Source organism: Leuresthes tenuis, unplaced genomic scaffold (genome assembly GCF_036924035.1).
Source record: "Leuresthes tenuis unplaced genomic scaffold, fLeuTen1.0.hap1 SCAF_6, whole genome shotgun sequence".
Taxonomy (NCBI): Eukaryota; Metazoa; Chordata; class Actinopteri; order Atheriniformes; family Atherinopsidae; genus Leuresthes; species Leuresthes tenuis.
Window position 1 is genome coordinate 19,301,651 of NW_027325360.1, and position 24,913 is coordinate 19,326,563.

Sequence of the window (24,913 nt, forward strand, 5' to 3'; positions counted from 1 at the left end):
CATGAGTGATTGCGATGGACACTGAACTCTGCTGAAGGGCCGTAAATAAGGTTTTCTGCATAGCGCTGGCCAAGCCAGGTTGCCAGTGGGGTCTTATCTGATACCACACCAAGCAAAGGCAATAAGACAGACCAGGCAGGCTGCATCTGAGCCACAGATAAGAGGCTGCTTATAGGAAGTGGTAAGAAGAAGCAGAGAAGCTGGAAATATAGAGATCTTCGCAGTGAATATTTAGAACATTTAGACATTTGTTGTTTTTTTTAGGTTTGTTTGCCTTACATGCTTTTTTCTGCTGACAATATTTACTCAGAATCATCTGATTGTGTTATTGTAATATATATTTGTGATATATATTTAAATACCCACAATTCTATGATTTCATAGCATTATTTTGTTCTTTTTGGCTTTTATTTAAAATGTGTTCCTAAATATTGTATATGGCCTGGCCAAAAGTATTTAGAAACAAGACCTGAATTTGCTAAAAGACAGCATTTGTGACAGTAACTTACCTTGTCCTTCCCTTGCTTCTCATCTTGATATATCTTCCATCGTTCTCCATCATTACTGTAAGCAAGTTTGTATGAGCCAACAAACTGGACATGGCCAAAGTCTTTAGCTCCCTGGGTGATGATACCTGTAACCTTGGTTGGCACCAGCAAGTCCACCTAAGAGAGGGCAGGAGATAAACAGAGAGGAAGGAAAACAAAAGGAGAAGAATGATTCATTTCATTGCTTGAGAAACTTTGCAAGTCAGGGAGTGTTAATATATGCTCACTTTTCACGATACACTCAGCATCTTTTTTTAATTTTTCTTTTTGGTGTCATCAGGAGATTTAGTAGAAAAAAAGAAGACAAGTCAAGTCAGTTTCAATTATTCACTATATATTGAACAACAGGGCTAAGTCCTCTCCCTTGCCTCAGCAAAAGAGAAACTGCATGCTGCAGCAGCTTCTGAGAGCCACTCTTCTGCATTTGAGTTAATTTTTAATAGCATTTCGTTTGTTGCGAACAATTTATAATGCAAGGGTTCTTGGCAGTTTACACACAAACTGTTAATTGCATTGATATCTTAGTGTTTATTCATTCTTTGTTTCTCTTAATGTACTCAAACCAGTTAGTCCTCTCAACTTCAAAATGTATAACAACAAGAATACCTGGCTGCCTCTGAAGTGAGGAGAACATTTCGTGCAATTATGCCTATATAAGTTTGAGCTATTTCCAAGTGAGATATTTAGATAGTGTTAAATATGCCAAATAAATGAGAATAATCTAACTTAGAAGTTAAGTGGAAAGCATTGTAAAGTATTATGAAATAGACCGCTCTAACCATCTTAAATAAGAATGTAGCCGTGAGTGTGTAATGTTAATGCTCAAGGCACACAGTGGTAACTGCTGAAATACCTTTACATTATGTTACACAAAAGGTTTATTCTTGGTTTTCTATAACATACATTTCATACTTCTAAATATCATATACAAGAGACGTTAAAGGTATGACATTTCCATGGCTTCATAAGTGAGGACACAACAGGAAGACCAGTAAGAAATATGGCTGCAGGAACAACTGTAACACCTCTCCACTCAGCTTCAAGAGTACACGGTCAGACAGAGACTGCAGACAAAGGGGTAACAGTGAAGGAGGAGGATTACATCACAGGAGGAGGATTACATCAGAATCGATGGTGTAATCCTGGACATTTCAGTGAGAAGTAGTGCTTCTGCACCTCAGATGTACAACTGTTGGCTGTCAGTTACTGTCCATGTTGTCTGCTGTGAGAGTTCACCCGTGTTACCTGCCAGCATGTGCAATCATCCGCAAAGTTGTTTTCAAGCTACTAAAACAACATCAACAACTAACTAGACCTCTAAAGACTTCTACCACGCCTTCCTCTCTGCTACACATCAACTTTCGACATGTTTGTCAGCTTTTAGTTTGATTTGTTATCTATCAATAGCAAAAGCATATCTTTAATTATAATGAATACTGCAGCGATACGATTTCCCTTTGGAGATTAGTAAGGCATTATTGAATTGAATTGAATTACTTCTCACAGATCAGTGGAGCACAAATTAGCCATCAACACCGGATGAAGACCAGGCTGAACTTGGTATTTGGCTTTGACGTAGACGGTGGCAAAATTCCGAAGCACAGAGAGAGTATGAGAGAAATGTAAGCACAGGGATTTATTTCTTTTGCTGAATACGCAGTACACGACACAGGGACAACCATACATCAAACTAATTGGCTTGGTCACAGGCCAACATATACTGTGTCATGCTGCTCTGACAAAACAAAACAGGGTGGGTCCCCCTGTAGATTAAACTAATAAGCAACAACTCTAATGCATGAGGTAGAAATGGCTCACTTCTGGCCTTGACACATGGCAGAACTCTGCAGTGCATCTTGGTCCATGACACAACACCTTTGTTGTCTGCATAATGTTCCAAAACCTGAAACAATATTGTTTTGCTCAGAGTGTTGTGAATGTAAGATTACTCAAGAGGCTTCATCTTTCATAAGGTTTCAACAATGCTTGAGAGCTTCTCTACCACCGATTTGAAGATTGAGTTTTTCTCTCTTGGTAATTAAGAACCTCTCTTAAATCCTTGTAACCTACTTTCTCCTCTCTTGAAGATATGTATGTGGATTAACTCCAAACTGTCCGTTTGTGAGACATTTAGCTAATAAAAGTAAGACAAAAGTTTGCATCATGTTCATCATGCTGTGGTTACATGTATGGAATTGTTCAGAACCCATAAGTACATACTGTATTTATGCTTTGTTTGTTGTGAATTTACAATTCATGAAGTTCTGTCTTTAAAAAAATGCTGTGGCAGCAGTGAAGGATATTTCCCTGTGATGTATGTGTATACATTTAAACAACAGCTCTGTTATAAGACCAATAATGCATGAAAAACTCCTTGAAGAAAGGCACGAGGAAGAAATGGTGGCAGGTGCTGCTCGGCTGTTTCAGAGGAGCTTGACAACCTGCATTGGGAGGCTTGATTATGCTGCAGTTGCAGAGCATTGAGGTAATCTTGCTCAACCCAAGCAGCCAAGTCTGCAACCGAAACAAAGGCATGCTTGAAGCGAAACCTGTAATTGCTGTCACAGGTAGCGGTCAAAAAATACGACCGCCCCTAGCGACGCCAGCTCTCAACACTTTGATGGCCCAAACTGAATTAGGGAGCGAGATAAGCTTGTTAAAGCAAGGTCTCTCCTCCAACCCCCACCTTCTGTTCTTTTTTCCATCACACACAATCAACCCCATTTGCTCCTTCATGAGCTTTTACCCCAGACAAACTAGGAGTCTGTGAAGTCTTTATAGCAATCTTTCAATGCTTGTGGCATAGATGTTCCAAAGAAATAAAACATGAATCAATTTCAGGAATTTTCTCGCTGTATCTGAGATCACAAAACAAGATTCATTTAGCTTTAATCTAGCTACATAGTCTTCCCTGAAACACAGCAACACATCCAAAAGGGAGACAGGGTCAATTACTTATTTGTACTTGTCTTTGATGGGAGCGGGCAAAAGGAGTGACGTTTGTGCACTTCTGCCAGACAAACACTTCTGGCATCTCTTCTGCTCATTAAGACAAGAGTTGGTGTGCAAATTCAGTGTTCCTATTTGAAGTGTCTTTGCCATTGGAGGATAAAGAGATTAATTCAGCAAGTGGCGGCTTTATGGGGAGCTGAATGAGGCGCAGTTTTCTCTTTTAATGAACACAGTGCATACATAGCAACCTGCTAACATTCTCCCACCAGCTGTGCTGATCTTAGTGTAGGTGATGAAGATTCATTTAATCTTTGCAGTCTGAGGGGAATACATGTGCATGAGTGTATGATGCTTGTGTGTGTGTGTGTGTGTGTATTCTCATTTAATAGTTCAGGATTCAGAAATGCGTGGCTGAGAAGTAAAGAGGAAAGTGCTATGGTTCATCAACCCCACAACGGGGCAGCAATCATTAACGCTCTAAGCCATAGTGGGAGCATGAAAACATCATATTCCAGTGCTTTTCTCACCACAGGAGTTATGACAAACCTATAGAAGTTTCATTTACTTAATCGTACCTTGGAATCATTGATGTTAAACTTCTCATATGGGCATGCTGGACATAAAGCCCTTGTGTTATTATCACAACAGTCATTAACAAGACTCATTATCATGCTAAAAACAGGCACAAGGTCTCATGAAGGCTTTTCATAAGACCAGACCCACATTCAGAAACATCACATTGAAAAGTGTTATGTTCAAGGAGTATTTACTCAAAAAATGCTACATAACTCGGAATGAATGAAGAACTTTATACCATGTGTCAAGAGTACCGACAGTCAAACATCGACAGACAGTTTCCATGTAGCAAACATGAGTCGACTGCATTTAGTCTATTAACACTTTCTTTATCTAGGCTCATGATAAAGAAATCATCTAGACTTACGGTTTGCAGCCCTAGAAGTTCAGAGTAATGCAGGTTTTGTATCTTGCAACAAAGTTTAACCAAAAAGGATTCTAAGTACTGGTGTCAAAGGTTAAAGTTGCATTAGCAGATTTTAGCCCGACTATATACCGTTTGCCTTAAGTTTTTCATGAGATCTCAGATCTACCTTTTCCCTGAACATACTTTTACATGCCACCAGCACTGTATTATGTCCTGTTACAAACCTAAAATCTCCATAAAAGCACACCTAAAATGACAACATAATGAGGGATGAAGCTGCAGGCAGACAATTTCCAGACAGATGGTTGACTCAGTGGAGCAATTCTGTGAGGCAAAGACTTTTTGTGTCATGATACTTCCGAGTTAAATCAAATGTTAAATTGCACACAGATGTAAGCTGGGTAATCTCATGCCATAAGATTAACCAGTGGGCTGAGAATAAAAAAATCTTACATAAAATAAGATTTATTCCTTCTGTGTGAAAGCATATCACCCAGATATCAAGACAGTGAAAAGGAAAATATTTTGAATATGGTACAAAATTAAACTTAAAGTAAGCTTGAAGCTCACAGAGTCTCTTGCTGATATGCAAGTACGTCTGTGTCACAGTTACGCCACCAAAAGCTCGATGGCAGTCTCTATAGCTCTTGTTGAGTTTAAATAGACTAGACATTAAAAACAACTTTGATCTTTAACCTATATAAGTCCTGTTATATTCTAAACATCTATGGAGCATTTAAATGTCTTTCAGGTGAATTTTCTACTGTAATAGGGAACAACTTTTATTTTAGACTTGCAGAAGAATTGCCTTTGTGCACAACAATATGTGTAAGCGCACGAATCAATATGTTGGGTTTACACTGCATACCAAGCAGTCCAATCACATCTGATGTGGTCTGTGTTGCCGCAACTTTTAATCATATTACTGGAAAAGTGTACTTCAAGCTGTAAAATACATGATGTAGATTTACCAGAGATATATAAATCAAGCTTCAGTCAGCATTTATATTGACTGAGAACAATTAATAATTTAGGTTGTTTTGTCATTAATGTGGCAAACAAACAGACTGCAACATTTACAAACTAGGCCTGCTGGACAAAGAACCATGACGACTTACATCTCACCAGCTGCCATTGAGCGAGGTACACTCTGGACGAGTCACTAGTCCACCACAGGGCCAGCACAAAGACGAATGAGACAAACAACTGTGCGCACTTAAACTTAAACTCACTCTGAAGATCAATTTAGAACAACCAAGAAATCTAACATGCATGTTTTTGGATGGTGAGACGATAACCCGAGGGGAAGCCACGCATGCATGAGGTCAACATATCCAACCGGAATTCAAACCATGAACCTTTTTACTGTGAGGTGAAATATATAGATTTTATGCATTTAAACTAAATACAAATACATCCTGGTCGCAATGAATCAAAAGAAAAGAGTTTTTAGTTGACATGACAGCTTGTTCATGACCAAATATACAGTAACATTCTTAAACCCTCAGGTAACATGTAGCATCAGGTAATTATGAAAAACGGCCATGTTTAGGTTTTTTCTTTTAAAATGGTCTAATTCCATTTTTCAATTTTTTTATTGGCTTCTTGTTTTATTTCTACGTTTATTTTGTACCTGCCTTTCTCTGTTACTTCAGCTTCCCTTGTTTGCATCACAACATATTGTGTTTAATGGTTTAGCTCATTGTTCTGTTCCCACCATAAATACCTGTTTGCAATCGGTCGTTAATCTTCAGTATATATACTCCTTGGTTTCACTTGTTCTCTGACAGCAAGCAGTATACATCAGTTATGATGTACTACCCAACAGCTCCCTATTCAGATATCCCTCCTTGGTAATTTTGTAAGCCATCTATACACATTTCATTACAAAGCAAATTAAAAGACAAGACTAACCAGAGATCAGCTTGGTTTATGGTTCAAAGCCATTTAGAACATCACTATGCAAAGAAAATCACATATTTTACAGATGGTTGTAAATTCTGCAGATGAGACAAGTCAATGCTGCTGTGTTCATTCCAGAGTATGACACAGTAATTAAGAAAGGAAAAACTGATCATTTTCCGCTGCCTATAGCAGAGGTTGTAGCAGTAATATTAGGCCTTCACTAAACTGTGGAAAACAACCACATTATTACAATCATTTCATCATATAGTTTGTCAGTGCTTATAAGTATCAGGTCAAAAAAAGTCATGCAGACAGGACATTATGTTCAAGATATATCATAAGCTACACATTAAAGGTTTAGATGTTGTTTCTGCAAAACAATCATTCAGATCACCAACAGCTGAACTTGAGATAGGACTAAGAAAAGTGGAGGCTAAATCTGTCATTAAGAAACATCTTCACTCCATATGGCAACAATACTGGCAAAATGAAAGACAAAGAAGCATCTATATTATTTTAAAAAAATGTAGGTTCTGCATGCTGAGTGGGCAAGAATTACAAAAGAGGAAGCAATGTTTACATAGTTTCAGGGAAAAAGAAAATAGGACCCAATAATACTCTGAAAGTCATAGGCAAATACTCAACTTGGGTATGCTTTAAAGTCTGTCCAACATGTTGGAAGACTGTTCTTTGGCAAATAACTGCTGAATGATGACTTTTGTGAGAAGCACGGGTTTAAATAAAGAGAATGGAATTTTTCTTACTGCCAATGTCCAACACGGGAGTCCAGTAGATGGTAAATGCAATATGTCATATACCGGTAACTTATTCTCCCTCACTGTGTTATACGGATCAACAATCAAGTAATTTTTTGTTTCTTCTTCAGCGTTGGTGTTCTTTTAACTTTTGTTGTTGTGTGTCTGAAGCTGTCTGTCTCACTTAGTCATTTGGATCGTCACGTAGGATTTGAAATTGAAGTTTACAAGTAAACAGGCTTCATACATTAGCACACAGTCCATCATCTGTGTTTGAAAATTAACATTATGTCCTCTTTGGCATTTCTCAGAAGACAGACACAACCACAGTCAATATATTTCTAACACCCACAGTGATTGGTGTTTTTCCACATGCGTTGATGGGATGTCAGAAGGTATAAATGCCTGCTGAGCTCTCACACAGTGACGGGAAGGTGTGTAGGCAGTCTGAAGTTGCCCTGCAGCATCCAGCATAGAAGAGGCAATGTCACAGGGGGAAAGCATCCCAGTCTGGTCAGTGTGACAGTGAAAACATTCCAGCATGCACTTAGATATTTTCCTGGTTTTGAAATGTGACGAGCTGACTGATCTTGAGGGTGTTGAGTGTGAAATGTAAGTCATGTGCAGTTTACTCAAAGACATGTCTTCATGTGACTTGTGCTGTCTTATAATGAGGATAGATGCTTTTTTTTTTCAAATTCAGATGACTTTGCAGTGACTCAGTGAATTGCAAAATAGTGGAATGCAAACAAATGTAACACTTATACATGGATTTATCAAAGCTATGCATTAAACTTGTATGCTAAATCCCCTATACACAAGTAGCTGGGCCAGCAACAACATAAAGAATCATTGTGTAGGTATTCTAAATGGTGTTTTATTGGGGAGTTCATGAAATTAGTGCTTTCATGAATTTGGAATGCCTCATCAGGCCAGTGGTGCTGACCAATCAGAGGGACTGTACAAATCAGACTCCCTGCCTGTTTCTTTGCCAACTTGGCAACTTTCTCAGTATTTTTTTTTTTTAAAACCAACAGTAGTGATAAATCTTGTGACTTATCAGACAAACACAACTCTCTGTTGCTGGGGCACTTGAGTCTGCTTCTACTCTGTTCTAAAGCAACCGTGACTTGCTTGGACGTGTGCAGTTGTCCTTGTTGGTTTTTACGTACACCCATTCCATACTTTTCAAAAAAGCCATCTCTAACCAGTTAATAGATGGCTTTACCCTGCAATCGGAAAGGGTCGTGGGTCTTTATCGGCTTAGGCCTAGATCAACAGCAATGAAAACAGCTTATCCATGCTGTCATCAGACCGGCAAGAAGGTCGAAGTCTTTCTGACCATTGAATATCACTTGGAGACTTGGACACTGACATTATAAACCGGCAGAGACGCAATGGATCAATTTTTCAGTTCGCACGGCAGCTGGCAACTCAATATCAGTCCTGTAGGGTAGGGATAAATCCCGCTGTCTGGTTAAAAATAACTACTTTTCTCAGGAAGTCATACTTATCAGAAATTGTGGTACACCACAGCCCGAGGAATTCAGTGTATGCTATCCCTTCCTGTTGTAGTAGATTATTGGGTTGTCCCCTGAGAGGAAATGGTTGTAACTTCATGTGTTGCTGCTGGCAAAATAAGACAAGATTTAGTTCTTTGCATTAGTAAGTGCAGTTGCAAGTTACCTTTGGTGTAAACACGCTATTAAGAGTGAAAGACGGAGGTCCACTGTTACTTCTAAATTTCACTCAAGACATTATGCATGTAAATAAATCCAAAAATACCTTCTCTCATTTATTGTAACAAAAAACTGTAACTTACACTGTTGCATTTCTATCAGTATATCATGCATATAAACATGTAAATGTAATCAAAAAATATATTGCTGTTGTAACTGATGAAGGTGGAGCGAATTGCTGTTAGCAACATCAGATGTGAGGCTGATCATTAATCTGCTGATTACTTTTCCAAGTGACTGATTCACTGTAGCAACAACATAAAGGCAGCATCTCATCAAAGCTCCTCATTATAGCGCACACTTTACTACTCGGACAGGCCTCTATGAAGCTACTTAGAGCAAACAGCTATAAAACAGATGGAACCACACTTCAGTAATGACAAGTTCAGTCTAGAGGTTTGGAGGAACCAATGAAGAGAATTGGCCATGGCGAAAGGAACATGAGGGGACTCAACCATGGAGGTCTGGATCATTTAGAGCTACTGTAGCAAGGAAAACAGCATCTGTGGAACCACCCAGGTGATTCTGACATCAGTATGAATGAGCGATTCAGATCCATATGCATAAAAATGGCCTTGACAGCACACTAGATAGCACACTTGGGGAATTTCACACTCTGTTTAATGCTTACTGTGGCTAGACATCTGATGGACTCTTACTCACTGTTAAATTTGGAAGAGATCAGGTTCACACCGGAGTAAAAGAAACAGCTTTCTAGTAAAAAAAAGTGAGCAAGAAATTTAATAAAATAATACAGTATGTCTTCTTTTGCCATTTTCACAACGGTGGTACAGGTTTTGAAGGTCCAGCAAGAGATGTTGGAGGTGAAAAAAATAGTTGACTGCTCTGACTCATGCATGTACATAAAGCTTCATTCTTCTCTCCCCTTCCCTACATCTCAGATGTTATATAAAATATTCACATCAAATCCTCATACATATGCACACAGACATGCGCACACCCTGAACAGGAAAAAATGCTATGGTTTGATGAAAATTTAACAACAAAATTTACAAAACTAATGCCATTCATTAACTTACAGTAAGTGTCCTCTTCAATATGATATTTAGTTAAACATAGGTAGCATTAGCTTGACTCTGGACTATTCTGAATGAATCATTTTACCATAGCATGCAGCAGTGCACCTTAAGTGCAGTCCATACTCTCCTGGGAAAATGACTCAGAGACATTTTAAATGTATGGATGTGAGGATACCCTGCTTGTCAAGAGAGGGCTTCAGCACACTCTGGAACAAAAGATCCCCATGCACAACTCATTGGGCCCAATCTCTGCTGCACTGATTTAAGATACAGCGCAGTCGCTTCTGACAGTTCCTGCAGATTCGGCGATTTCAGCAGGAACTGCTGCAGACTCATGAATCAATCATCCTAAGATAAAACAGATAGATGCAATCTAAGAAGGAGTGAGGGGTACAGAGGTAAAGAGAGATGAGGATCAGATGAGGATCAGGTTGCTCTGTGGAAGGATAAGATGGCTTCTTTGGATAATGAAAACGAAACAGTCACACCACACAGGGTACATTTGAAAGGATGAAACATTAAAACCCTCCAAACGAAACAAAGAAGCAGATACATTTACCCTCTCTTTAGAAACTTCATTTGGGAGCTAATTGAAGTATATCAGTATACTAGCTTGCAGGGAAATTCAACAAAATGATGAAAAGAAAGAGCCATATTGTGCGAGATTAAATTTATGCTTGGACGATAATTTCTTAATGAAATTTACGTCAGGCATGTTTTCAAATTAGAGTGAACTTTTTCTAAAAAAAAAGCTAAATCTTGGATGATGTTCGCAAGATGGCTGAATTAGCGATACCTACAGGGAATATTTATGCAGACGTGCAGAATAAAACTAATCTCATCAGACACTAACATAGTATATATACACACATAGATTTCTGGCTAAGTTGTAAATATGTCTTTTTGGCTTGGATGATTAATGTCAGGTTAGAAATATAAACTCTATTGAGTGCTGAATCGGGATCAAATCAACATGCATATCCTTAAACATCAGCAAGTATGTTCAAGATGGTGTTAGTATATTTCATAGTTAAAGTGCAACAATATTTGCAAAGTGCACATAATGTTGCAGGATGTTACCGATTCATTTAATGCACTATATGATACATAAGTGGTTCAGTAGAAAAAGTAGGCACTTAAATGTTAAAAGAAAAGCTTTTTTTCCCCAACGCATCATATTACGTCCCTTTGATGAGGTGTCTCTGTGTCAACTTACCGTGCAGCGGGGGTGGTAGTGAGACTTTGCATTTTGTCTTTGAAGATGGAAAGAAAGAATACAGTATGTATATATATATATATATATATATATATATATATATTCTTTTTTTAAAAGGCGATCCTTGCATGAAGTACTTATGAATAGTCGGTGTCTCACCTTTAGTAAACAGCTGTCAGACATATAAGGAGGAGTTCTGATGGGTGAGCAAAGTTAAGAGGGTCACAGAAGATTACATTTTCACCATCTAAAACAAGTCGAACCTAAAACATTCCATAGCATTAGTTACATCTCGTGAATTTTACTCTGATTCGCTTTCTTTGGATAGTTATTCATTTTGTTGCTATTTTCTCAACTGAAAGCCGTTGCTCTGTGTCGTTGTATCCATTAAGGCTGCCCACAAATCCTGCCGGGTGCCATCTTTCTCTGTAGCTTCGCCAAATTCCACCCATGCCCGAGCTTTAGCTTCAGCAACCACCAACGCTGCAGCCCTTTTTGCCACTCTGTACCTGTCACCTGCTTCAGGTGAGCTATAAAGCTGAAGAAGGAGCTGTCAAGCTGCTATACATCATATATCATTTCTGGTCTTTTTAATGTCTAGCAGGGTTGAAATGTGTTCTGTCATGCATGTGTTTTTACATTTACACCAAAATGAATATGTTAATTCATATTTCGTACCAATAAACTAGACCAAGTTTGGCTGCTTTTCCTAATGCTACATCGTTAAGTTTTTTTTGTTTCCAATGTTTTATCTTGTGTTACGTTTATGTTTTTATGCTTTTACTGATTGTTTTTATGTTTTTATGTCTTTTTATGTTTTAGTTATCTTTTAACTATTTTACTTATCTTTTATTATTATTTTTATTTTTACTTTTAATGACCATCATGCACTGACTGAGTGACTGCGTATTTGTGTTTATCTATGTGAAGCACTTTGAAATGCACCTGTGGATGAAATATGCTATAAATGAATAAATAAATAACTGTTTTTTAAAATTTCTTTCATGTCAATTAAACTATGCTACTAAAACAGATCAAAATATTATTGTAGTGCATATAGCTATACATAATCTTTTTTCCAAACACATACTCATACACTTGAGTTGCTTTTCCACTCCTGAATGTGGTTTGTTTTCTCCTCATTGACAGCAACATACACCAATTAGAGATGTTGGCCCTGTGGCATTATATGTCTCTAGCTTGTTCAGAAGTAAACTTAGCTACAGGTGCTGTTTCTATTGATTTGGTTTCCACGTGTAGCACAGTAGGAAAAATATTGATTACATTCTATACAGCTAAAACATTTACGAATGGAGTTAGAATGATGAGTTGTCCTATCTGCAGGGACAAGTGCCTTAATCCATTTTTGACCCATTAAGTACAACATGAGAGTAATACAAATCTTGGATTGAAGAGGATAGCTTCTGTACACTGAAGAGGGGTATCCTCTTGAGAACTGTGTTACCAACTTATGGAAAAGTAATTGTTTTCCATTGGTTGGATCAAACATGGACACAACTAATGATTTCTGTTGATATTTTTTTCATGAAAATAATTTCAGAAAAGTACAAGTCTTTTGTTTCTTAAAAGAAATGATCATCACTGCCATTGTGGATAATCAGAATCCCTTTTTAAAACCTCCTGTACAGCAATGCCTTGAGTGTCTCCTTGGCAGCTTTTCTGCTTTCAGCGAGGACACACCTCATCTTTGGTGCATAAACACTTAGGGGGCGATCAGAGCTTCAATGGGACAAATTAAGCCATTGTTCTCTGTGGATGGGCGAAACAACTTGCAAGCTAATTTCATTGAATAAAAGAAATAGAGTTTGTTGACATCAGTGCTACATTGGAGGTAGTGATTAGATTAGGAAACTGTGCACAGCAAAATTGGGGAAATGATAATACCCAGTTTGAGTGCACCAAAAGCATTTTTGCAGCAATCAATCTTGCATCACATCCTCTTACTGTTGCCTGTAGCTTTTTATGTGCATGGAACAATGCTTTATGTGAAGTGTCAACATGCATCAATGCTTTAGGCAGCACTGAAACAGCTGGGATACTTCAGTAATAAATCACTTTAAATGAATGATTATAATTTGAATTAAGTTTTTTAATGCCTCACACCAAAGTCGCAGCAAGTTGCAGTAGCTCATTGTGTGTTTTTTTGTATTTATACTAAGCTATTTTTTCCACAAAATAGGGATTTTTTAAGTCTACACTGGTTTGGAAGCTTATCTGTTTGTGCGATGAGTTACCATGCCGAGAAGAGCTGTTTACAATCAGATTTAAAGTGAGAATGCAATTGATGTTAAGTAGGAGCAAGACAGGGGAACAGGTGGAGGAAGTTTGAACCAAGTCTTCCCTTGATATTAATGAGGAATGTGAATGCTCTGGAGCCCTGGTGGTGACTGTTAAAAGGAGAGTGCTGCCCGATTTGATGAACATAATAGACATCACTGCTCACCCTCCACATAGCATAGAGTTGAAACTATGGAGTATGTTCAGTTAGAGGCTTCTTCAGCTCAACTGCAACACAAAACTGTACATGAGGTAATTCCTAGGTAACAATAAGTACAACGACAGCATAAAAAAAGATCGATTAAATAAACAAAAAAGCAACGAAAGAAAAAGGAAAAAAAAGCCAATTTTTAAAAATAAGATTTCATCCCATATCTATGGAGTAGCATGGTTGTAATATAGTTAGCACTGATGCTATTTTATTGTTGGAATCTTGTCCACGGCATCTTTGTTTGGAGTTTGCATGCTCTTCCTGTGCATATCAAAAAAGCCAATAAGTGTTCCAGTTTCTCACAGATTTAAAAGAGCTGCATGGCAGAATAATTAGTGAATCTAGACTGACTATAGGTAGAGGTACAGGAATTTGAGTCTTTCTGTGTTAGTTCAGTAGTGGATTGGAAAACCATCCAAGATATAACCCTCTTACTCAATGGGGCTTTTTCAACTAAAGTGCTTTCAGAGTGGGTTTGGAGTCTGTGCCTAAGAGCCAGTTCTTTATGTTTCAACAGACAATATACTGGCACAGGTGCCACAAAAACTAAAGCAAATAAGGCCTTACATTAGGGGCGGGGTGGGGTTATAAAGATAAAGATAATCACATCAAGGAATTTGAAACAATTTTGAGAATGCAAATGATTTGGGAAACTAATTTGATTTGTTTGCAATCTGAACACAGCTTAAAGTCCTTCAGTAATGAAGATTTTTTTTCTTTTTGTCATGTCAAAAAAGAATGTATTAATGTGTTTGGTGGCTCAGGTATCTCCTCGTTGGGATTTATCATATCTAGTGACCATTCTGTGTGCTCCCCAGTGTGCATGTGTTGCCTTACCTGCTAAACTGCCACAATTTCCCTCATCAACATCTGCCACCACAGCCGTAGCCCACCGCAAAATTGTGTGTGCTCTGCAAATATTAGTCCATGTTTATTCACATTTCTAGGATCCTGTGAATTCATTGCACCCTCCTCCCTAAAAACAGGCAAACCATAGCACAAACTGAAGAGCATCAGCCTATGTGTTGGAGTCTCTTTCAGCTAATATAAACATCAATCTTCATTAAATCTTCACTAAAGTCAAACATATTCAGTCGTTAGGACCACAGACACCCTGAATTTGTGAATCAGAATCTGAGTCAACATCTGTATTGTCTTCGACTGTAAGGTGTTCGCTGGTTTGCAGCAGCGACTGTATTGCTGGTCTGTAGTCTTTCCAAAGTTTTCACACAAGCTCACATGGCGTCATCTCAGGCGAAGGCGATTATTGGGCTGCCACAGCTACACAAAACACATATTTATCACTTTAAGGAGATAATTGGGTGTGAAAACCTTGGAGACAGGGGATAATAAATGAACCACCAGAAAGGAATTACGATCATGACTTGTTTTGTAACCTTTGCTGGCTATGAATACATTTGAGAGGTTGCAAATGAAGTGACACATTTTGCCTACACAACCAGATGCACTAGAATTTGATATGCTGGGGTCTAATTTAACTATGCTACATATTTGACATATTTTACAAGAGCACTTTATGTGGAATGTACACATTGCAAGAAATCTCCTCCATGAAATTTTCTAGGTTAGTCTCAGATTAATGTCATCATGCTAAAAAATAATGAAACAAATTAAACTTGTAAATCGGACATGTTCAGAAATGGCTTTGGTCATGGTAGTAATGGCCTGTCAAATCAGTTGAGCTAAGTGTAATGATACAGAGTTTATTTTATGTTCTCTTCTTCTTCATTTCCTCTCGGTAGAGATAGCCACCACCCAGAAACTCTTCACTGCTCCCCGCAACACGAGATGTAATTCGAAATTTCATATTGTGACTCAGAAAAGTGCATGTTTGCCAAGCAATTTGTTGATGGATAAAGAATTAAGAGATATGAGAGGAGGAGACACAATCACTCCATTCTAACCTTGTTCATTTGTTTGTTTGAAGCATGTTCATCATAATGTACCACAGAACTCTCCACGTCCTGAACAGTACTTGTGAGAAAATGTGCAGTGCAGATGCTGCATTAACAGGAACACTGTGAAACTGAAAACTAGCTGCTGTCTCTGTAGCCATTTTTCTTTGTTATGTGGACATGTCAAGGTGCATAATTAAGTAATCAGCTTATGCAAGATTTGGCAGCTCAGTCTGACAGACTCATTGCGACTCATGAAATCATCTGGAAAGATTCGGTTTCAGTCTCCCTCTGTGTAGTCTTATCTCCTGCCAGGCCAGAAAAAACTTTAACTTGGATGGTACCCAGAAGGTCCAGGTCTCTGTGTTTTTGTTTTGACTTGCAGTGTTCTGTGGCAAAGTATTAAATTCTTGAGTATTCAGTCTGCAGAAAATATGTTGCAAATATGCTTATCGGACTGGACTGTTACATCATACATTTTTCTACCTATTGCCACTTCTCATCCATTTGCCTGCAGCAGAGCAAACATGTTCAACTCTAAGTCAGCTGAAACACTGAAACCGCTACACACTATACAACGACAAATGGCAATATTGCAGAAACTTAAACAAGTAAGTAAGTGGTGATGAGTATTAGGTATCAGTCTCTCTAATGTTAGAAACACAGCAGTAATAGATTGTAATAGCCTTTGGCTTTACTACTCATGCTAATGCTTTGCAAATATTGGAGGTAAAATTTGTTCCTAATCGCCAGCTCCAACAAGTCCCACACTGCAAGTTGACTGGATTTGCCTCTTAGGATTACATGTAAGAAACCCCGGCAGTCTGAATCTGTGTTTTTAGGCGCTGCTGTTGCCAGTGCGAAATCCTGTCGGAATCACTGCTCATTTTGCTCCTGTCTTCCAGTGCAGTAAATCGCACAGTATGGGACAGCACAACAGTCAACAACAGAAAAACAACTGAACAAAAGAGAAGTCACAAAGAAAAGAAAGCCTATTGGGAAGAAGCGTACACAATTAGCTGCTTACTATTTACAGTAGATCTTCTGCTAAATTGTAGGCATCAAGCAATCCAGATGTTATTGTTTGGTGTTTGCTAAGAGATTCCCCCCTGTTCTAACAACAAAAGAAAGAAACAGCTGTCTTGATAAACAAGAATACTTACTTCATAATTAAGGCTGATTTATTCCATTAGTCAGTGAAGCTTTAAGTTTTTCAGTAATGGCACTGGGAATCAATTATTTACCATGGTAACAGTACCAAAAAGATAGAGACTAGTACATTAACAAATGCACATTATAAGTAAATGTACAAACTACTCAGTTCCAGCAGTTCCATCAATAGAATTATGAAACAGCACTCTGTGAAATATAACTCTACATAAAACTACACATTATATATGCCTGTGTGCTCAGACATGGTCCTTGGAAATGGAAGCTATTGATTCTCTCACTGCATCTGTATAGCATCTCCCCTCTTCTGCCAGCACCGCATGTAATATGAGGCCACAAGTTTTCCTTTACCCAGAGCAATCAATTTTGCTCAGCCGAGCCCCATGACATAGATGGAACTTGCCTAAGTACCTTTCTCTTCCAACATAGATCCCCGCGTGCCATCACCTTCCGAGAAAAGCTCTGAGCAAAAACATGTATCTGACCATTCTAATAGCAGACAGAGAAGTAAGTATGACTATCGAGTGTTAACTGTGTCAGCGCCAGAGAGGGTTTATTTGTAAAGCGAGTGCACAAGAAACTCCAAGAAAGAGGAAAAATAATTTTGATCTTCAATTCCCTGAGAAGATTATTACATGACAATTTTAGTTTGAAATTAAAAGATTTGGGTTCTCACTCTAAAAGCAAGAACATGTAATGCTTTTTATCAAAAAATCTAATATAGAGTGTGTAGAAAATAGATGGACGGATGGTTTACCAGAGATAGAGGGCCTGAATTCTAGTTAAAAGAAAATAAGGCTAAATTAAACAACTGCAACAGTGTAGGCGGTGTATATAATAAGACTGGTATGGAAATGAAAAGACAACCTGTTGACAACCTTTTCTTAGAATGACTCTGAAAGCTAATTAAAGAGAGTAGGGTATTTAGATATGATCTAATTTGCAATCGACACTGTATCCATAAATGAACACTTTCCATATCAAATACAATTAAATTCACTGGAATACGTTGCCACGTACACATATAATATAGTTATATAATAACTATGCCAAAAATGTGAAATCTAATACTTCATCAGACTGAAGTAAGATTTCTGCAAGAATTTCCCTGCTAATGCATTAGTTTCTCTCTACCGTAGATAACAACAGATAGCAGGTTTAGCTCGGATTATACCTTACCTGTAGCCACTGTGATTGGTCACTGTGTCCAGCTGTCCATGCATTGACCTTGCCCTGTTTGTCCAAACGGGCCTTCCCAGGCTCCCAAGTGAACATGTCCATGTTGAGTGTTCTGAAGATGCTCGAGGCTGTGACCTGATAGTCCTGGATATGGCCTGACTTCATCCCAAGAGGTTCAGAACAGCCTTGAAAGAAGACAAAAATAGATTTTCTCTAACCATTTTAACAACGCACAGCCCCCCCCCCCCAACTTTTAAATAACCTATGGGTTACTTTTCATTCATGATGAAGATCTTATAATTCAGTGGAATCAATAAAGATAACTTGCCTGTTAGTTCACAACCAAGCAGCTCCATCCGTAAGGTACAGTGCCTCCTGCAGACTTGGGGGTAAATGCGCACATACTGGGCTTCAATGGGAGGTGTGAAAGAGTTGGCTGATGGAGCATTGTTATCAACATTTCCTCTGAAAATCTGTTGAAATGGATGAAATAAAAGCAAATGGGAGAGTGAGAGGACAGCGAACTCGATCACTTTGCTGGCATGTGACAGTCTATCTGCTACTGTCTCTTTTGTCTACTCAACAAATTGCTGTCATTCAAGGTCAATGAGCTTGAATTACAGTGAAAAATCACCAATTTCCCGCACCACTTGAGCCCACTAATTCAGAACAGTGTGTGTTTTAAAATAGTCCTCCATTATATTGCTATACCTGCTGGGGGAGTTCCAAACTAATGACTGAAGATAATGTTATCACATCAGAGTGAGACGTATACATTGAATCATAAATATCCTCAGTGTCTTCACCAACAGCAGATGAAATGACATAAAATTCAACTACAGATTAATATTGTTCCATCTTAGGAATTTGATAAGAAGTCTGGATATCTGGTATTTTGTTGCTTGGCTAAGCAGAGGAAAGCACTGGTTTGCTGTCAGGAGTGATAGAGTGTTGTGTGGCCTCTTTGGTGGCAGTTCATCCCCAAAAAGTATAAAAATTCAATCTAAAAGTCATAAAAGTGGAGAGGGGTAAGGGGCACCAGGATGGGCCCAGTGTGTGCGAGCTAATTATAAATCCATCTCATCATGTCCTCCACTCTGCCCTTGAACGAGTGCACAGTCTCTGCTCTATGAGTGCACATGTGTATAAGTGTGTACCTCTGTAAACGTATTAAGAGTAAGAAACAGTAGGGGACAACGAATGTGCACACTTCTGTTGATATGCTCGCACGTGTGTCTCACCATATCCTCGTCTTTGCCCTTGACTTTATATGTTCTCCAGGTCTTTCCATCATCACTGTAGGCTACTTTGTAAGACTTGACATACTCTGGGCTGCCGATGCGCTTTGCACCCTGGGTAATTAGGCCTGTGACCCTCATTCTCCTTTGGAGGTTTATCTGTGGAATCAAAAAAGAAAAGGCAAATTCACAAAATTATAGCTTTAATGTTTTTTGTTGGAACACACACACACACACACACACAATAGATGTCTATCTGTGGGTACGATCTGTGTGAGTATGCTTGTCATAGGAATCAATGCAGCCCCTTCTTTCTTCAGGGCCATCCATGTTATTCAGAAACTCAGAGATTAAAAAGAACATTTAATGAATCCTCAAGTCCCACATCTAGTACATGTTATCATACATATGGTGCTAATATGAAACAGCTTGGTGAGCGAAGAAGAAAAGAGGAGATAGAAAAAAAAAAGGGAAAATGGTAAAAAGACGATAACCATAGATCCTAAAGAGCAGACACAGAGCAGCATATTAAGTGTACTGTATGTACATAGCATTCTAAGGCTTTTTACAGATAAGCTGTTCATTTCGACAAATTCATGATTGGACTGCACATTGGACAGTTTTTAAAATAAAAGTAAAGGTAGTGGAACTGTAACACCTCTCAAAAACTGCATTATTTGAAAATCAGGTAGTCTTTACCTTACAAACAATCATAAACACACTTTATAAAGATTATTATAAAACTACAAAACAGGTTATGAAATATACAAGTATTTCAAGATACCACAAAGTGTAGTGGCCTCTCTATGTAGAGATTGCATGTTCTTCCTCTGCATGATTGCGTTTCCTCCCACAAAGATAAGCATATCAAGTTGCCTGGTGATTCTACATTTTGTTAATGCATAGTTGTCTGTCTCTGTCTCAGACCTGTAATGGACTGGTAACCTATTCAGAGTGCACACAGCTTCTTTTCCAGGCATTCTTGAATGACCGACAGGAGACTCACTCTTTCATAGTGACATTTGTTGGTATTTATTTAGCACAAAAAAAAAAAAAACCCTAACACTATACGTAAACAGTCTGCCTCCAATTACAAGGTTGCAGCAGGCTTCAGAACTCTTGATATGGATAATGCACACATGACACATCTCTGTTTTCCTACAGTCTGCAGACCGCAACCTGTCATTGCCGGTTGAGGCCTGTTGTTATTCTAGTGAGCTCGTATAAAAAATGAGACAGCTGATGACAATTGATGACAGCTCACCTCATTGTGACAAAAACAGTGGCCTTTAGTGACTAAGCAGCGCTGTCATGTGAGATTACTCATGCACTGTGCTCACCGACAGATGGTTTAAAAGAGGAAAAGCAGATATCTATGCCTAGAAATCCCACACCGTAAATCGTGTGATCACAACATCTCCTCAGATTGCCAGGTAGATATCCAACTAATTTCCTGAAATGTTTCCAACAAACAAGAAAATAAGTCTCGCTGCCTCCTTTGAAAGAGTTCAAAGCAGTACTCATGAGCACACATACACTCACTATGTGTGTATTTATGCCAATGGGGACTCATCATTGACACAACGTATTCCCTAGAGACCCTTACCTCAACTATCACAAACAAATGCTTCATCCTATGCCGAAGTCCAGCCCTAAAACCTAGTCTTGACCCTCAGAAATCCCTTTGTACCTGTGGGAACAAAACTGTGGTCTCCATCTGGCAGCTGGCTGCAGTAGCACTGGACATATGGTGTCTTTCTTCGCATCTTCTTGAGATTTTTTCTAGAGAGCTTTTTTTCTGTGAAAACACTGTTTTTTAAACATTTCTCTATGCTGGTTTGGATGGTGTGTTGCTGAAAGGATTCGCACTGCTAACAGTGTCATTTTTTTTACATTTATCAAAACACATAACCATGGCAATGAGAAAAGGTGTTTGCATGTGAGGGCAGATAATTGAGCTTTCAAACCCCAGAAAGCCTAGTAGAAACAAAATGGAGAAAAAGAAGGAAGAAGTTGAAACTATTTCTTTCCTTTGATCGTCATGGAAGTGTGAGATCCCTGGCAAATAACCGGACAAGCTTGAATTAGTAATATGAGGAGGGCAATATTATGTTTCCAATGAGACATGGCTGCAGGAACAGCTGTCACACCTCTCTGGTCAGCTTTAAGTTTTTGTGGGCTGACAGATTAACAGTGCAGTCGGAGGGATTGCACTGCTTGTTAACAACAGATGGTGTAAATCTGGACATGTTGATGAGAACAGACGTCTCTGCAACCCAGATCGTAAACCCCTGGCCATGAGTTGCAATCCACGTTCACCTGTTACCTGCTGATGCTGTGTTTGATATTATCAGCTGGGTTGCTGCCAAGATAAAGAAACACCCCAACACACTGATGGTGTTTTCTGAAGACTTCTACCGCACTTTTCACATTTCCCCATTCTAGTACTCGGGTCTGTACTTAAGATTCATCATGACCAAGGTCGAGTGTGTTTATACTTAAAAATAGGGATAATTTCAAAGCCAATCCAGGAAATGTCTAACATCAGTGACAACATGACTTCAGTAACGATGGTATTCAAGAAGCTTGTGCTCATTTTCAGATGAACACATCATAGTGTTACTCTCTGAAATAGGAAAATGTACTTGACTGTTCATGTAAAAGAAATTCGAGACGTCATCTCCGGAGGACATTTGAGATGAGAGTTTCACTCGTATGGATTCAGCACAAGAAAAGAACTGTTAATATTAACCAACATTGTCTGAATAGTCAAAACCTGATGGAGTAATGTTTAAAAATTCTGGTGATTTCAAATCCAATTTCCATTTGAAGAGACAAGACTAAATCACATATATGTTTTGCCTTACCTGCTAAAACCAACATGTCATGTTAATTACACATAAGTACCACTGCTGGAGCCTTAAAGCCTCAGATGACCCTTATTTTCACATTAATAGCATTTCTTATCTCCTCTCAAATTTCTTTACCCTGCTAAGTGTTCCTTCGACTAATTAGAAGCCCTGTCACTGAAAGGCCACTGTTGGGGTAATTGGGGTGATCCTTCACATTTTTAATGGCTACTCCGAAATGCACCTCTGTCACTTAAGTGCTAATAAAGATCCATTTCCTTATTTAAGTTAGGCATCATTTGAAGCATCCTCTTTTTGTCAACAGACCTATGTGTGTCATTGTGATGAAAATCTTCAATTCAACAACATGACACAGGTAACACCAGATTGTTTTTAACATTTAAGTTATACTATATATACAACTTAAATGCTTAACTACTATAGTTAATTTGTAAACCAGGAAACTGTCAGCTGATTGAGCCCAAATTTAGGGGGAGCACCATGGTTTGTGGCTGCTTTGCTACTTAATGGCCAGGATGCTTGGCAAATATGAAAATAATCAAAAGTTTATAATCAATTTAAAAATAGCTCTCTAAAATTTTGTCAGAGCAGCAGATCAGGACATAAGTTGGAACAAGAAAATGGAAGAAAACGGTGACCTAAAGCACACATTTAAAGCAAGCAAAGCGAGGTGCAAGTCTCATAAACAGCTACAAGAAACACCTGATGGAGACTGCTGCTGATAAAAATAGTCCCAGAAGATAAACTCAACTGTTCACCTTTTTCTTTTTTTTAATTTATTAATTTTATTTATTGTTCCAGCTTGCATCCATTGTGATTATTCAATTAGTTAAAAGTAGACATGAAATACTGTTTGTAGGTTAGCAATCATGTTGTTTTCTTTGAAAACTGTGACAAATTCCAAAGCACATTAAATACATTATCAATTAGGACATCTGCAAAAGGACAAAAAAGGACAAAAAGCAAGAAGATCACAAAAGGAAGTTGCACTGTACAATGTGATTTTCTTTTTTTTCTTCTTCTTCCTAACATAGATCTTTCTTTACTGTGATGCAGGGTAAACAAAAAAAAAAAAAAACACAGTAAGAAGTAACTGCCTGTTCGTTATAGAAAAACAACTCACATCAAAGCAACCAAACAGACAAAAAGTGTGCCTTAGGTTGCTTCTCTGTAACTTTTCTGCAGAGACACATAGACACCAAAAAGCAAGAAGGCAGAAGAAAGTTTACAATGAACTCTTACCCTTTCCGAATCCCAAGCCCAACTTTTTCTTTTTCTGAACATGCGGAAACTATAAAGCTCAGGAAACTGTGCCCCTTTGACGAAAAAAAACAAAACAAAAAACTTCTACAATAAATAATTTCAGATCTCATGACTTGTTATGAACATAACGTGGTACGATTCAACTTGTTTAACCTGCCCCACCCTCAGATAATATTCAGCATGTAACCACTGGTGACTTTCTGAAAGTGACTATGTGACTGGCTGTGCTGCACACTAATTGCAGGGATAAAGAATTTATATATTAAATAAGAGTATTTAATTTAATATTAAGGTATTCAAAAAAAACCCACATAAGATCATAAGATTATTACATAAATGGTGATACTATAATATAAATAATATTTAAAAAATAAAGTAATATTCATTATGTTTGGAATGAGCCACATTTACAAACATAATGTTTCATTATCATTATGTTTTTTTTTGCGGTTATGTTTTCATTGAGATTTATAGCACAGAGCCATAAGATATGGATGATAGAACTAAAGTAGATTTATATGTAATGATTACAGCTAAAACACTAGTCGATAAAAGACAACTTGGCTCTGAGGAATAATGGCTATTTTTCATAGTTTCTTGACATTTCAAAGACAAAATGGATAATCTATTCATCAAGAAAATGATCAACAGTACAGTCAATGGGGATTTTAATTGTCAGTGACAGCCTCAGCCATGAGGGGGGAAAACAACAACAAAAAATCCAATTGTTCTGTCACTGTGCAGTAAGTGATAATCTATGTGTCAGATCACACCATATCAAAAGCTCAAACCATCTGCAAAACAGTGAAGAACAACATGGCAGACTGTTACTTTTTGGTTGTTGTTTTTACTTCAGTGTTCATTAAGGGATTTTCAGGGGGGTACTATGAAGGGAGATTAGGGACTTTGGGAGCTATGTTGTGTGCTGAAAGTCATGAAGGTGGCTCTCTTTTTTCATCTTGAATGGATCCATGTGGTACCGTAGAGTGCACTGAAGACCTGAAGTTTCAGATCTTTCACTGACTCTCATTCTGATGATATCCCAGACATTAAACTCAGACTGAAACAATGTTTCATTTTTACCAGGGAGAAATACTGAAAATTGTATCTAACATTACAGCTAAATTGAAAGCTTTTAAGTAACGTTTAATGAGCGTTGGATTATCAAGAGAATGACAGTAAGTCAATAATTCAAGCATCATTAGTCAACTTAAAAGCCAACCAGTGTACCACATTTTAATGTTCATCGTTCTAAATGGCCACTTTAACCACAACACAACATTTATTCAATAATATCCTTTTAGTATTTAAGCTATAAAGTATGTGACCTACGGGTGGATTTTAATCTGAACAAAAAGCTAACCTTTTGGACGGCAACTTAGTGCTTAATTAACGACTAGGGTGTAGATTCTCAGCTGAACGAACATGTTACATATCCAAAACTGTTGATTGGTGACACTGTGTCACCAAAGAAGCTTTGCAGTCACAGCATAACAACATGTAGGTTGTCTTTTGTCAGTTCTTTATTGCTGGTTTCTGCTCTAACAGATGCTTAGAAAACAAATTACTCCAGGCCTATATATAAGAGAATAGTCAATCAATAAAAATTGTTTTGATTTTGTTCATGACTTATGAGCTTCCTAATTTATGTAGGTTTCTGTCAGAGCTCA

General features: G+C 38.1%; 1 protein-coding gene across 2 annotated transcripts in view; it reads right to left on the reverse strand.

Annotated features, from left to right (window-relative positions):
* edil3a (EGF-like repeats and discoidin I-like domains 3a) overlaps window positions 1–24,913 on the reverse strand; it is a 100,963-nt gene that overhangs the window by 9,489 nt on the left and 66,561 nt on the right. For both annotated transcript variants that reach the window (XM_072388085.1, XM_072388084.1), the window contains exons 6-9: window positions 19,114–19,269; window positions 18,201–18,345; window positions 17,873–18,057; window positions 510–665 (exon numbers count right to left, since the gene is read on the reverse strand). In XM_072388085.1, the coding sequence (XP_072244186.1) occupies window positions 510–665; window positions 17,873–18,057; window positions 18,201–18,345; window positions 19,114–19,269 (642 nt within the window). The remainder of the gene's footprint in view (window positions 1–509; window positions 666–17,872; window positions 18,058–18,200; window positions 18,346–19,113; window positions 19,270–24,913) is intronic.